At 38.4% G+C, this 15,636-nt stretch overlaps 1 protein-coding gene across 1 annotated transcript in view; it reads right to left on the reverse strand.

Moving 5' to 3' along the window:
- Window positions 1–7,074: 7,074 nt before the first annotated feature.
- LOC128470721 (cytoplasmic phosphatidylinositol transfer protein 1-like) overlaps window positions 7,075–15,636 on the reverse strand; it is a 60,137-nt gene continuing 51,575 nt past the window's right edge. The window contains exons 6-10 of the mRNA XM_053452627.1: window positions 13,675–13,767; window positions 13,184–13,339; window positions 11,282–11,345; window positions 9,829–9,915; window positions 7,075–7,515 (exon numbers count right to left, since the gene is read on the reverse strand). Of these exons, the coding sequence (XP_053308602.1) occupies window positions 7,358–7,515; window positions 9,829–9,915; window positions 11,282–11,345; window positions 13,184–13,339; window positions 13,675–13,767 (558 nt within the window). The 3' untranslated portion in view covers window positions 7,075–7,357. The remainder of the gene's footprint in view (window positions 7,516–9,828; window positions 9,916–11,281; window positions 11,346–13,183; window positions 13,340–13,674; window positions 13,768–15,636) is intronic.

A 15,636-nucleotide genomic window follows, 5' to 3' on the forward strand; every position in this document is an offset into this window, starting at 1 on the left:
AGACAATTATCCCTCTTCCCTTAAACTTTATACTAGTACAGGGGCGTCCAACATGCGGCCCACGGGCCAAATGTGGCCCGCCGGACCTCGAGGTGCGGCCCGCATGAGATCGGCAGCCAGGGCAACCGGACTCACACTCTTTTGTACTGCACAGAGGAAGCGGAACCCAGCAGAGTCACGTGAATGTACGTGATATCACACGACTCTGCTCCATTCCTGCTTCCTCTGTGCAGTAGAAGAGAAGTTGCTCGCCCTGAATACGAACAACCCGGAGGGAGGCTGCAGCCCCTGCAAGAGAGCTGCAGTGCAGGTAAGGGGGTGGGGGGGTGTTTGAATGAGTATGCGTGATTGAGGGAATTGATCTGTGAATGAATGAGTATATGAATGAATGAGTGTGCGTGTGTGATAGCATGGATGTGTAAGTGGCACATGGTGGCTGTAAGTGATGTGCAGACCCCATACTGCTGGCAGTATCAATACACAAGGGGGGTAGCTAGCCAGGTTTCAGCATGTACTGGCTGACTTGGCATGATAGGAGTGTAATTGCTAACAGCAATCACAGTCCCATCATGCCTAGGTTCCAGCATTTACTGCTTGCCTGGGTATGATGGGAGTGTGATTGCTGTTAACAATCACACTCCTATCATGCCAAGTCATATTGTTGAATTTTCTGTCCAATTTTGGTGTGTTACTTACTTGGACAATTAGACAAAAAATACAAAAGAACAATATTAATTTATATATGATTGTTGACAGCAATCATCCACACTCCTATCATGCCCAGCCAACCAGTACATGCTGCATTCTGGATATGCCTGAGATTGCTGTTAACAATCATAAAAAAATATATATTCAATTTTTTGTACAATTTCGGTGTGTAACTTTTATTAAAAGTGTGGGATTTTTTATTTTTAAAGGTGGGAGGTCATTTTCGGCTTCGGCTAAGTGAACCCTGAATTTTTGGTTTCGGTCCAGAATTTTCATTTCAGTGCATCCCTAGAATAAATATAACTTTCATTTTTTCTTATCCAGAATCCTGAATTTGTAGTCACAAAACTTACTAGGCCCAGAAACCAGTGAGAGGAAAAGTAAAGGTTTTGTGTCATTGACTTTATTTTAATCTGCATATTTTATTAAAGGCTATGTTTTCTCACAGTGAAAAATGAGTGCGGCCCTCGCACGTATACAATTCTGATGAAGTGGCCCACTGCAGAAACAGACAATTTTCACTCGCTACGCGCTTCAGCAGTCAGCAACCCCACTCTGTGATTGTAGGTGGTCTACCACCTCATGGCTGAGCCGTTGTGACTCCTAGATGCTTCGGCAATAATGGCACTTACATTGGACTGGAGCAGCTCTAGCAGGGCAAAGTGTGGCTGAAACACTTAAATTCAACAGTTGGGAAGGTTGTCCATACTGTCATATACAGCAGTGTAAGATCATTCCATAAGGCTTTACTTATATTAATTTGTTTAATAGTGTATTCTATCTTATCTAATCACATTTGGTGCTTTTATCTAGCATTCATTTCTAGACCTGGAGGCATTGGATCTCCATTGAGTATACAGAGGAGGAAAATAAATACACATCTCCCTTCTGCTGATCTTGACTAACCAACTTCACCTTAGTTCCTAGGAAATATTCATCCCTTTCAAAGAGCTTCACCTCTGTCCTTAACCTGTTGAATCTGTCCTTCTTAAAATGTTCCTGTTTGGCGTCCCTCCCTGATTTGCTTTTTAGAATTGATCTCAACAGTCACCGTGTTATGGTCCCCAAATGCTTCCTTACTTGAATATTTGACAAAAGCTCTACATTATTATTATTATTATTAGCAAATTTGTACAGGTGTCCTTTCGTGTCGATGTCTAATTGAACATGAAGTTCTCATTTAACCTGCTTAAAACTTGTTCCTTATGCTGAAACTAAATGTTTTGTTAAATGTCTGGATAATTAAACTGCCCAGATTAAAGCCGTACTCGGTTGTGCAGCTTTTTCAATGTTTGATAGTATTGATGAAGATCAGATTTTAACATTTAGGGGTTTATGGCATATACCTAAACTTAATGCACAGACCCTTTTAAAACGGCACATTTCTACGGATAAGGCTTTCTGTGATACCAGGTCATGCTGTTCATCGCTTGCCAATTACCATGACAAGTCGGGTTACTACCAGTCTTTGGTAATCTACTTCTAACATGTTGTAATTAATCTGCCTCTTTATCTGTGCCGATCCTAGCGCTCACTCCACCATTTCTAAAAGTTAAACCCTGCCTTGTATCTACAGAAGCCTTTCCTTTCCTATTCTTCCATCTTTCCCTATATATGAGCGTATAAGCTATATGATCCAAGGTTGGTTTTCTAAAGAGGAAGGGCAGATTCAGTAGCTAAGGCCAAGAGATTGAAAAAGGGAACACTTAGTAAATTATAATCTCCACTGTAGCAATTATGTAAAAAAAAATGTCGTTTTTGTGAAGCAAACAGGACCGATTGAGCAAACCATTTCGTTGCGACTTTAAAGGATTAGTTAATTAAAATAAAAACGTTTGTTAATGTGTGGTGGGTAAATTAAACAGCCTTCCATCAGAAGTTGTATCGACCTATACAGTGAGGGAATTTAAACATGTACAGGATAGACGTGTGGCTATGACAAGACCAAGGACTGATTAAGTGCTAGATGGGCCGAATGGTTCTTATCTACTGTGAAATTCTATGTTTGTATGTATCCTGGCCTAGGCCTACTTGGCAAGGGCCTAGGGTGACAAATCCAGAGGGAATCAGTCACTCTTCCTCAAAACTTAGGCGCAGATGGTCTTCTTGGGCAATCAGCGCCCCCCCCCCCGCGTGCTCTTGCTCAATGGGCCGGTAATGGTGCCTTTAAAACATGGAGCACCGGGAAATGACCTCATATCTCGGCACTCTGAGGATGGCAGCCACAGAGGGGGTGGCTGATGGCATTAAATATGTGTGCGTGCCATGTCTTTTTGAGCATCAGTAATCTTTTTGGTCATACTTACACACATATAGTTACATACTAGAGTGGAAACCTTGATGGCGGCCCTGCTTTTGGATACTGAGCACCATAGGTTGCCAGAGTGTTCCAAAATTATAATATGGATAGTATGCTTCATTGTCAATAATGTTTTGTATGCAACATAAGCTGTAACGACCGTGTTTCCACATATGCTGTTAAAAAAGGCACACGTATTGTATTGTTTAAGAACATTATATTTTATTTGTACAAACATTCTTACAAAATAAGCAGTGCTATGGAATATGCAGCTGATATGCATTTGTAGGTCTTTTTCTGGGAAACTTCAAAACGGTGAAGGATAAACCTATGGATCATTTTGCACCTTGCACACCCGCAAAACCAGAGCCATGCAAAAGCACTGGACCTTTGGATAGATTGAAATATATTCCACGGTCTCCTACATGTCAGAACAACTATGACAGTATATTTATATAAGCATAATAATTAAAAGGCCTTTATTTTAAATGATCATGCAACTCTTAAAATATATTGATATAAAGTGATGCAAAGATTTTGCTTCCTAAAAATGGAAATCACATGTAAACTCAGCACTGAGGGTATAGATCAAATACACACGGAAACAGCGTTGCACATATTGATCAACTGAATAAGACGTACAAACCCTGTATTTACAGGTATACATAATGTATGGAAACATAGCATAGCAGATATGGATCAACAGAATAACACACAAACCCTGTATTAAACCCTCTAAATTACAGGCATAGATCACAGGTTGCACAACCCAAAGCCAGCCCTGGCGTCCACACTGCCCACATAGCACCCAGATAAAACACACAAGACTTGTCAACTTTGACCCCAAACAGCCTGTCCTATGCCATCTTTGTCCTATAAACATCCTGCTTGTGCCATCTTTGCCTTTCCACAAATCAATTATACATCTATGATATACACACAAACTTTTACAGTCACTCACTAATTCACGTAATTCATTCACACAATCACTTATTCTCTAATTCATTTACACATATTCATTAATGCATTCTCACAAATTAATAAATTCTCTCCCTCAGACATCTTATCCACGCATTAATTTTCATTCTCTCACTCATTTAGACAATTCATACACAAATTAATTTGTTGTCCTTATTTCAATATTTTTACTGCCCTCTTTCTCACTATCTACCTGCTCTCCTCCCCTTCTCACTATCTAAAACCCCTCCTTCCCTTCTCACTATCTACCACCTCTGTCTCCCCTCTTTGTAGTTCACTTACCTTCCAAAAGTATGATGTCATATTCTGGCGCTCAGCATGACATGCCGGCGCCCCTCTCTCTCCTCCGCGCCACCCTAATAACAATGTTGTAGTAGATAAGTGGAAGAGCTCCCCAGCAGAAGTAGTAGAGGCTAATCCAATTAGGGAATTTTAATGTGCATGGGGCAGGCATAAAGCTATCCTGTATCTAATAGAAGACCATGGACTGGTTAAGGTTTGAGTCTTTACATCAGAAAAACATGGGCAGACTAGACGGGCCAAATGTTTTTTATCCGCTGTCAGATACGTACATGTGTATATATGTATTCACGTAGCAATACACAGACATACATGTATATACAAGTAAATATATACACACAGCTGTGCATAAATACATCCACATCCTATAAGCATATACACATGTACATTAATAGACAGACATGCAGATATGTTCTAGGACTGTCAACAAACTACAAGTTACTATCTTGGTTCTCAGGTGTCATTGATATAGCAGTTGTGCTGGGGAATACACAAGTTGGCTACTATCCCTGGGACATATATGGAAGACTTGTACTGTTGGTGTGTATGGTGCATTGTTCCATATGTGCCCAAGAAAAAATTGGTCGTCATCATCAGGAATTTTTGATGTGTACCCAATTCCATGTGCTAAATCATGTTCTGTATGTGCATTGGTATTCTTGACAATACAGAGCTGAGGAATATGATGGCGAGCATGTTGTGGTTGTGTGTGTGTGTGTTCAGAAAACAAGCTCAATGAAAGGACGCAGTTTCCAAACTTGTATGTACTTTCATACTCGTTTGAATATACACAAAATACAATCATTATCCAAAGTAAACAATAAGGACAATAATGCCATAAAACAAAGTTGCCCATGATCACATACACAAACCTCAGACTAATTAAAGGGAAATTAATATTTAATGCATGACATATCTTAAGCTAAAAAGCATGTTTTATTTTTGTCTTAATAACCACAAAGGGATGTCTGGAACCAATTTAAGGACCTAGCTCATTTTCAGAAAGCTGAGTGTTTACATAAGATCAAATAAAGCATATTTTAAAACATAACTAAATGTCATGTTTTAAATATGTATCTCATTTGAAAACTTTAAATATCTGCAGAAGGGCCAAAAACTATGGCAATAAATGGAAATCTCTCTGGTTCCTAATTTTTAAGCCTAATAAAACTGTACAAAAGATATGTCCCGTTTTTGCACACAGTTGGTTTAGTTTCTATCATCAGTCACATCCTAAGTGGTTAAACATGATGATGATAAAGAATAAACGGGCAGATCTATATAACAAGCTCACAATATAAAATTTTATATAAATAATGAATGATATTATTCTTCTCATCTTATAATATTTTCTGGCTATACTTGTTCTCCTTTTTAATAGCTAAAGGTGTGTATTTTAATAACTGCTGAAGTGCTACTTTTGGGAATAAAAGTTTTTTTTGTTTTTTCTATAATAAAATGTGTGGAGTATTAATATGGAATTATGAAACAAATTGGTAGATTTACTGCAAATATGTTTTGATTTAAAGTCTTCTCCAAACAATATAAACCATTTTTTAATTGATTCAGGTTACGCATTTTTTTATTTTTTTTTTATTTTTTACCATATACAGAAGTTCATGCCCAAGATACCTAAATAAGTGTTTGTTTTTTTTTTATTGTTTTTTGCTTCCTTCCAATCTGTTGCTGCTGACCTTGTTAAAAGCGAATTAAAAAGGTTGATATCTATAGTGGTAGTTTTTTTATACGCAATATACACGTATAAGTCAATTCTATGCAGTCAACAAATATTGTTTATAGTTTTGTTTTTACATAGAAACTTACACCTCTTCTGATCTCAAATATATGCAATTTAAGACTGTTGCATGATTAATATATTTTACATTTTTTTTCCTTAAAATATCACTTTTTATTGAAATGTAAGACTTTTCTGCATGTGTTATTTTATATAAATGTTTCACATATATAATATAGGGGTAAGAGTCCAAAGTGAGAACAAACACCAGAGACTAAAACTGTGAGAAACGGAATTCATTTGGTAAAAGGTAATTTCAGTCGAAGGTAAAAAATACAGCAATTGATCTAGACAGGAGACAGTAAAAGTCCGTAAGTGTTTTTATATCCATATACAAATTACATAGTTAAAAAATTCTAAAAACAAAACTTGTGTGGTCCTTTAATCACATTATCAAAACTGTGAACAGAACAGCAAGCCTATAGCGAACGTAACATGGTAGATTATAATATAGCAATGAATGTCGGAATTTCCATTACCCTGGACTCGCTGGGTGATTTCTAGAATCACGGTACCCTTTAAAAGGTATAACCTGAGCTGTGAAGCATACACACAGGTGTACGATTACAAATACATGTTGCATGACTACACTGTATATATACTTTTCCACTGGAAGCCAATACAATGCATGTTTTATACATTTCTTTAGTACCCTGATGCTCTGGACTACGGATGCAAATATTGACCATGAACCAAATGCCGAAAAGCAGAACAGAATTACTATATAATATGTAGCCTTAAAGCATGATAACCAAACATGTTAATGACACACATGATAACTAAAAAAAAAAAAAAAGTAAATGATTATTTTTCCCTGTACATATAAGAGCGTTTAAATGTGCCAAACAGGACGAAATACCTGAATTCTCTCATCATTTTTAGAGCTAAGGAATCTGTGTCGTGACAAATAAAAACCACTCAGTGCATCATTTGAGTCTCACCAAAAAAAGATCGGTCCTAAAACGCTTCCTCCGTTAATTTGTTCATAGAGAAGTTTTTTTGTTTCTAATATACAGATACCATTTTCTTTTAAACATTAGAAAATCCAAAATATTATTTTTAAACTGCAAATCTATGTTTATACAAACAAGTCCATGCTATTGAGCCTTCTCTTAAACCTTGTAGAATGCAGAAGGTAACCGGTGATCAAAATCTCACTGGCTATGCCATCTGCCATGGATATATTAAACCCTTGGTGCTGAAAAACACAACCCTCAGGAAATTTTTTTTTACATCACATCCTGGTCCATATATTAAGAATTCTATTCCTTCAGGAACTATTCTGGAGCCGAGGGCAGTCTTGGTCTTGGCTTTAATTCTGCAGCCCCGTTGGTCGCAGAGTAAGAATGTGCCTCGCTTCCATTATTCCATGACGTTGACCGGTTAATCGAATGTTTCCCTCCAGCAATGCTTAGATGATTTTCACTTCGGGAATCTACAAGACAAAAAATTATTTAGTGTTTAAAAACTAACATGTAAGTACACTTAAGAATGAGAAAGGCGTGCACATGGTGCCAGGGTTAGGCTACCCATGTTGGGAAATCTTTCCTATAGTAAGAAGTGCTTTAGGTTAGTTTTGTGTTTATACACTGTGAAATCAGAAATAAATCAGAATATCCATTATTGAAGGAGGGGAAAAAAAGGGGAAGAAGCATAATTATCAGCAAAACTCATCTCTTACTGTACTCCGTGAATGTTTTTGAAACTGTGTTGTGAACATCTTCGGTTAGAGGGATTACAATCTACAAAAAGATGTAATTGAGAGAAGGGATGCATAAGGCGCCACAGTGAAAGAAAACATAATAAAGCCAACGTCATGGTTGGGGCTGCTGACCTATTCACAATTGAGTGATACGAGTGCCATCAATCTGCTTCCCTCTTTTATATATTGGTCCAGTTCATATATACAACTTCAGTACTACTGATAGTATAATTTAAGGATGGATAAGACTACAATGCACCAACATCATCTGTGGTTAGCACATCTCTAAGATGTGGGTGTAATGCATGACGTCAATGGGTGAAGCATCGTAGTGAGTCCAAAGGGATTTTAATAGGGGTTGAACTCTGGAGCCCATCTGAGGAGGACACTTGTATTGTCTGAGTAGCACCAAGTGTCCCCAGACATAGACAAATCAAGTTTGAAGGGAACATTCTGGGATCTGGGGATTCATTATACCCAGAAACTATTTCCCCTACGAGTTACCAGATTGGCCCTTTAAATACCAAAGACAAACTCACTTCAAGTTACTGATTTGTTGTTTGAAATGCATACACTTTGTTTGTTTTCTCGATTACTTACATATGCTACCTATTGCCTAACCATAATTTTTATCATAGTTATTGATGGCTAAAAATCGATTATTAATATACTTTAACACAAAACAAAAAGTATTTTATGAAATGTTGTACAGGCACATGCATGGCCTCCTAGTGGTTATAAACATCTGTATCTACATGACATTCAAAAACAGACAAACTGAAATTTACCTTTCTTCTCGGCCCATTTTCTATCCCTTTTTGTTATTCGGGGTAATTCTATGCATATCTCATGCGGGTATATACACTACTCTTTCACATAATTCCCCATCTAATGTGGGAATATGCTATGTAGATGGCATTTATGCATAAAATCCCTGATTATATACCTTGTAATGGCTATGGATATAGACTTGCCTTTCCAATGATGCAGAAATAAGATTTGTGTTTTATTTTAATTAGTTTAATTTAGTTTTGATTTTAAGGCCTCATTGTAACCTCACTCACATGCAAGTTGTCTGCAAAATTCAGGCAAGGGGATGTGAATCGAATGAAAATGTGCATGTGCCAGTATGAAACCCAGAAAAAAGATCTAACGGGAACTTATACATTTAGATAAAAGGAATCTTAATAACTTAAATAAAATAAATGAAACAGTGGCCCCCAGGGCCCCCTATTAAGCAATGGAGCCCCACTTCCTGCATGGAGGGGCGGGGAGGTAAGAAAATAAGCCATAAAGTACTTCATTGGCTTGAACGGGCCCCACTAACTTGAATGGGGTCTGTGCCTCCCCTAGGGTGTAGTAAGGAGCTATACTTTTCCCAGGACTTCTTATGCCTCATAATGCATAAGAAGACAATTGCTCTGCATCTTTGGACCCCAATTTAGTTTATTTTTTATATTATTTTTGCATATGGAAGGGGAGGAGGGGCTCTTAAGTTACGTCACAACCCCCTGGGAATATAAAGTGACATTGCAAAGAAATAAGTTCCAATTCGCATTTGCTACTGGCAAGTAAATCATGTATTAATCCGTAAATTGCTTTCTTTTTTCAGCTCGCTTCAACTCAACTCTCCGACAATCGAGTGTATGCGAGTTTAGTGATTTTTTGGAAATGCATAGTGGCATTAAGGAACTTGTGAGCTGGACTTTTGTTTGCTACTGCAAACTTTCTTTTTTTTGCCAACTTCCAAGCGCTCACGATTTAGTAAACAGACCCTTTTATCTCACTGAAGGTGTCCAACAACTTATTATTCAAGGGGAACAGCCATTATTTCTTTATTACTGACATCGGAGAGAAAACTCGTATTCGCAACCGTGCCTTCCATCTATAGCACTTGGCTGTTCAGAAACAAATGATTTAGTGAATACCTGAAGAAGAGCAACGGACATTTTTCAGACCGACGCAGCAATATTTTTTGAGTGATTTCCCTTTAAATAAATTTAAATAGATTTTGGATTTTATAATAATTGGCACTCTAAAGCTCACCTGGAGTTTTTTTCTGTGAATTTACTTTGCAGTTTGTTTCTTCTTGAAGTTTTTTCTCAAATTTCCTTACATCCTCCAAAGACATACCTGCAACAATAACATGGCGTTTAGTATAAAACATACAAGAACAAGTCCTCTTGGGTTGGGCTCCAGCCACCTCCTAAATAGAGGAAGTTTTTTCTCTTATTTTTTTTGGTCAATATGTGCATATGGTCACGCGTGAGGACATAACTAATGCTAAAGTCTGAAAAATACATACCGTATTTATCGGCGTATAACACGCACTTTTTTAACTAAAATTTGAAGCTGAAATCCTACCTGCGTGTTATACGCCGATAAATCCTAGAGCCAGTGGCGGAACTACCGGGGTCGCAACTGCGACCGGGCCCTGGAGTTCTGCCAGTCAGGGGGGGCCCAAGGGGTGCTGAGCGGTTGCTGAAGACGACCGCTCGGCAACTCTCGGGCCCCCCTGACTGACAGAAATCCAGGACTCCTCTGCTGGCGGCCGCCGCCGCCTGCCTCAGCCTCAGCCGCCTGCCTCAGCCTCAGCCGCCTGCCTCAGCCGCCGCCGCCCGCCGCCTGCCGCAGCCTCCGCCGCCTGCCGCCTGCCTCCGCCGCCTGCCTCAGCCTCAGCCGCCTGCCTCCGCCGCCGCCTGCCTCCGCCGCCTGCCTCCGCCGCCGCCTGCCGCCGCCTGCCTCCGCCGCCTGCCTCCGCCTGCCTCAGCGCTTCAACTCTTGTGTTGGAAGCGTGAGGCGTTTGTCTCGGGTGCCGGCGCTCAGCAGTGAAGCGCCGGCACCCGAGACAAACGCCTCACGCTTCCAACACAGGAGTTGAAGGTAAGTGACCGGGATGGGGTTAGGGAGAGAGAGGGGAGATCCTGAGAAGGGGGGTTAGTGTGTGTGTGTCTGAGTGTGTGTCTGAGTGTGAGTGTGTCTGAGTGTGAGTGTGTCTTACTGTGTGTGTGTCTTACTGTGTGTGTCTTACTGTGTGTGTGTGGTTTCCCAGATAGCAGTGATTCTGATGAAGTTTTTTTTGTTCAGTTTTTTTGTTCAAAAATGGGGGTGCGTGTTATACACCAGTGCGTGTTATACGCCGATAAATACGGTAATATAGGGTGACCAGGTGTCTCATTTAAAGATACAATTCTTAGTAATATGCTGAATTTAACACTTTGTAACTAATTAACATTGTGAAACACTTATTATGTGACATTAAACCTTCAGGCTTAAAGCTGTAGAACAAAAAATCACTTTTAACCTGTTTCACTTCTATTTTTGCTCTTGTTTCTTATCAAATCACTTGCTTATGATCTATTCTATTTGATCTCTGACCCTCTTCTTGTTCAGTATTGTCTTTTTTTGTCCCAGCCGTTTTTATTCCCTCTTATTAGCCACTGTCCTTCTCACAGTGTGCATTAATCATTCCTACGTAAAACCTTGTTTCAGTACTTACCATACCATTCGTCCATCCAAGCAACAGCCTGTCTGTGGCCGGCAAGTAAAATGTCTCTGATGTTCTGGAAGTATAAAGAATACCATTATTATTTCAATGGATATTTTAGTTTTTCACAGACAGTTCATTTCACACTGATTATTAGCTCTATTCAAATGACAACAATTATATTTTGAGTCCTTGAATTACTAATTGCTTGAAGTACACAATTATTATAACGAAAAAAAGACAGGACTAATATATTTTAGTCCAAGATCATGGTTCATCGGAGAGGACCTGAAGTTTGGTTGTCCAAAAGGGGCTCTGTATGTGAGCATGAATGTGTATGTGGGTATGAATGTCTATGTAGAAGTGTGTGAGCATGGATGTTTGTGAGGATTGATGTCTAAAGTGTATGTGAGGATGGATGTGTACGTATACGTGTGCGCAAGCATGCATGTGTACATGTCCGTGTAAGCATGGATATGTGTGTATGTGTAAGTGTGAGCTTGAATGTGTAAGTATATGTTTGTGTTACGTAGTATAGGTAAATGTATGTGTATTTACAAGGGACAAAGATGGCACAGAGAGACAAAGTGTGTGTGTCAGAGAAGGTTTAGCCAATTAATATGATGGTGGAAACACCAAAATGTGTCTCCTAAGGACACATTTTTCAATTTAAACTCAACGAAAAATAACCTTTTTAAGCCAATGTTAGTCATCATGGAATGAAAATGTATACAAGACAGGCTCAATTAAATCATAATGTAACAAACTCCAGAATACCGTCAGGACCATAGCTTGCTAAATGTTTTGGACATACATGATGTAACACAATCCTAAAGTGTTGTAGAATTAAATATTTATTATGATTTATTGATTACAAATGGGCACCCCAGCCCTGCTGTCTTGTTAAGTGCATATCGGTGTCCACTTTGCATGGACTACATGCAGACTAGTGCATTTATTAGTTATTTGAGTTAGAAAATTTGTTTTGTCTCATGTAACTCATCCTGCGACTGCTTGTACTGAAAGCAGAGAGCATACCTCGGTATGGTAGATGCTCAGTAGAACGACCAATCATTGGGCAAAGCAGCAGTCACTCATACACATGTATCACACAACTGATGTTTTGCAAAAATAATTGTGATTGGCTGCTGCTTCAATTGAAGGGAGTTCTAGTAAACACGTGCAAGAAGTTTACATAGTAATGGTCCTGTTTTGGCAGAGGCAGTCAGGAGAGAAGGGCTCACTGGGCTCACAATAGTTTTTATTTATTTGTTTCATTTATTTTTTTTACCCTGTCCTTCCTCTCACGTGCAGATAACACTGTTATCAGCAAGCAGGGCCCTGTAGGCCTGCACTGCCGATCTTAATACATGCGAACAGCCAGCAGAGGGAGCAATCACTTCAGGGTTTAAAAAGACACTGCTGGTATTCTCCTTTCCTCCAGTGAACATTTGGTGGGTGTCAGGATTGACACATACCAGAAGGGAATGCCTGATCTTGTGATCAAGCATTCTTTACATAACAGTGTACTGGCACTAATGGCATGCACCATTACACAAGAAAGGTTGTCGGGAAGCCAGTGCTTGGGTTTTGTCCTGTATGTTTTAAAGGGCATCTACCTGTACATCCATAGGGGAGCGAAAGTGTCAAATGAAACAGAATTCCCATTTTCTAAATTCAATAAATTCATAATTTTTCATTTTCCATAATTTCCATGCAGTAAATATGCATTCTGCACAGAATGGACACTGACATGCATTAATAAAATACAATTTTAGATTGTTCCTTTAACTACAACTGTGCCAACCCCAACAGTCCTTCCTTCATCTTTTAACGTTGAACCATTTTTAATGTTAGTGTTAAACCACATTTTTGTGAATGTAATGCATGTAATTTTGTGGAAACAATGCTTACCTTGTGAACGAAGCTTTCTACTCTTGATTGGAAACCATAAACTTCAAATTTAGCAGCTACTAACTTATAGGAGCACATAATGGGCTGCGTAGTCTCTCTCCAGTTCTGTAGCAATGGCCCTCGACCTGTCTTCTCCGAATGAAACGTTCTGAGGTCCTAATAAGAAGGTTTATCAGTCAAAATATGTCTAGTGAGCCTCATCCTGTTAATATATACTTCTTACACAAAAAATGTGTATTTAAAACAAATTGTGGTGGAAGATGCAAATTATCTTAATGCCTAATCCCATTCACCAAGCACTGACTCTTGGAGCTGTTTGGCAAACATCAATTCATATGTAGGATTAGCTACCCATTAAAATAGATAAATAAAAAAAGACTTCTATAAATGGAAATTAGTTGTACATATCTGTAATCAACTGGGTGAGGTTTTTAATATAATAATTTAATGTGGAAGCATGTACTTAGTTAAAGTTTCCACATATTGTTTACCTCCGATTTCTTGTAATAATCTTCTGTGATGTCATCACCTGCAATATCCACATAGCAGACATCTTCTTCAGGTGTAGGTTTTTCCCCAAAGACCTGCAATATTAACAAATTATAGTGAGCTGATAACAATTTAGTAAAACTCTGTTTAACAGTATTGAAAAGCATTCTTTTTTTAAAAAAACCACTTATTTTCTTTAAAATATATTGTTTTTAGCATGTGCGTACAATATTCTACGAGGGGATAGTCATTCAACCAAGAGTTTTAAGTAAGTTTATATGAAATTAAATATTTCACCTCTGCAATTTTTACCATGTATTACGAACGGCCAACCTGTCTGGTCTCAGCAGCAACAAGGCCGGAATTCGCCCTGCATAATAATTGTTAAATATGTGTTTTATTATTTTTTTACTTTTTGTATGGAAAAACAAACCGAATCTGAAATATTAATATTATCTTAATATTAAGCTCAGCAGTTTGACATTACTTAATTTACATTTAATCAGCCAATCTCCACTCAGCAAATGTTGTATAGATTTCAGAACATATATATAATTATATAATATTAGTGTCTTCTCATTCCATCACTTCAGGTAGGTTTAGTCTGTTTATTAGGCTGCTGGACCGCGTGTGATGATGCAGCAATGGCGCTGTGGGGGAGACGCCTGCGTATGAGAGGCCGCACGCCATGTTTTTGTGCTCACACAGTGTACGCCTGGGCATAACCAGTGGAACGTAGCAGATAGGGTGTATATGGAATGATGTTGTCCAAGCCAGACCTGGGCTGCCGTAATTACAAATTTACCTGAGCTGCCGTTGTAATGTATTCTGAATGAATAGTAATGGTTTGTTAAGGTTTTATAGCCGCTGCTTACATCACTGCGAACTGTTTTGAAGTTTGAGTTCATTCTAGAATCACCAGTTTGCATTGATGCAAATAACATTTATATTTCAGATTTGTGTTTTTCGAATTTGCAAGACAAATGTTTATTTTGTGACTTTTGCTAGAGAAGTGCAGTCAGCCAGAAGACTATAATTTGCATCTAATATTATAACAGGATTAGCCCGGATTTGTTCCGGATTTCTGACAGAAATCCTAACCTCCAGTTGTACACCGCTGGGTTCCGTACTTTTGTTTACCAAGTAATTTACATTTTTTTTATCGAATATATGTACATGCATTGTTGTTGTTCACAAAAAAACCTTGTGGTTGGCTTTATTGATTACAACACTTGAATCTTGCTGATTCTGTCACCTTGCATAAAGAAAAATATTAACGTTCTTCAAACGAGATCGGTGGTTAAAATGTAAGCCTAAGATTAAGTAAAACTGAGTGAAACCCCAACATTGGGAGAGCTAGTATCATTTAATTTACTAAATTGGCCTAGATCAATGTGATCATTTTCTAAAACAGAGACACATTATAGGTTCGGCAATAATTGATATAGTTACAAAAATGCATGACCTATATTGCCATTTATTCTATAATGCCACAAAAAGTTATCTTTATCTAATAAATCTACATTGTTTCATATAGAACATTATCAAATAAGAACAACAAATAAGCAAATATTCACTTCAAACTGTCAATGACTTTAAAAATTGCTAACAAAAATTTGCTTACACATGTCGAATTTTAGAGAAATACCAGGACTAGGTATTTAAGAGGATATCTGTGTATTCCAAATGTTTGTTTAGGTGAATACTTAACCCCTTAAGGACAATGGGCGGTTCCTAAAGCCATTGAAAACAATGCATTTTGAGCCCGTACATGTACAGGCTTTGCAATTAAGGGGTTAAGTTATTAAACAGCATAGGCTATCTGGCCTGTGATCATGGGAAACGCACAAATATTAAAAATACAGTGTACTAATACCACCAGCAACCGGTCACTTCAAAATAAAATGGTCTACAGCAATGGCCCCTGAATTTGGCAACATGGCCCTCCTTTAGGACATAACTGC

Source organism: Spea bombifrons, chromosome 12, assembly GCF_027358695.1.
Source record: "Spea bombifrons isolate aSpeBom1 chromosome 12, aSpeBom1.2.pri, whole genome shotgun sequence".
NCBI classification, from domain to species: Eukaryota; Metazoa; Chordata; class Amphibia; order Anura; family Pelobatidae; genus Spea; species Spea bombifrons.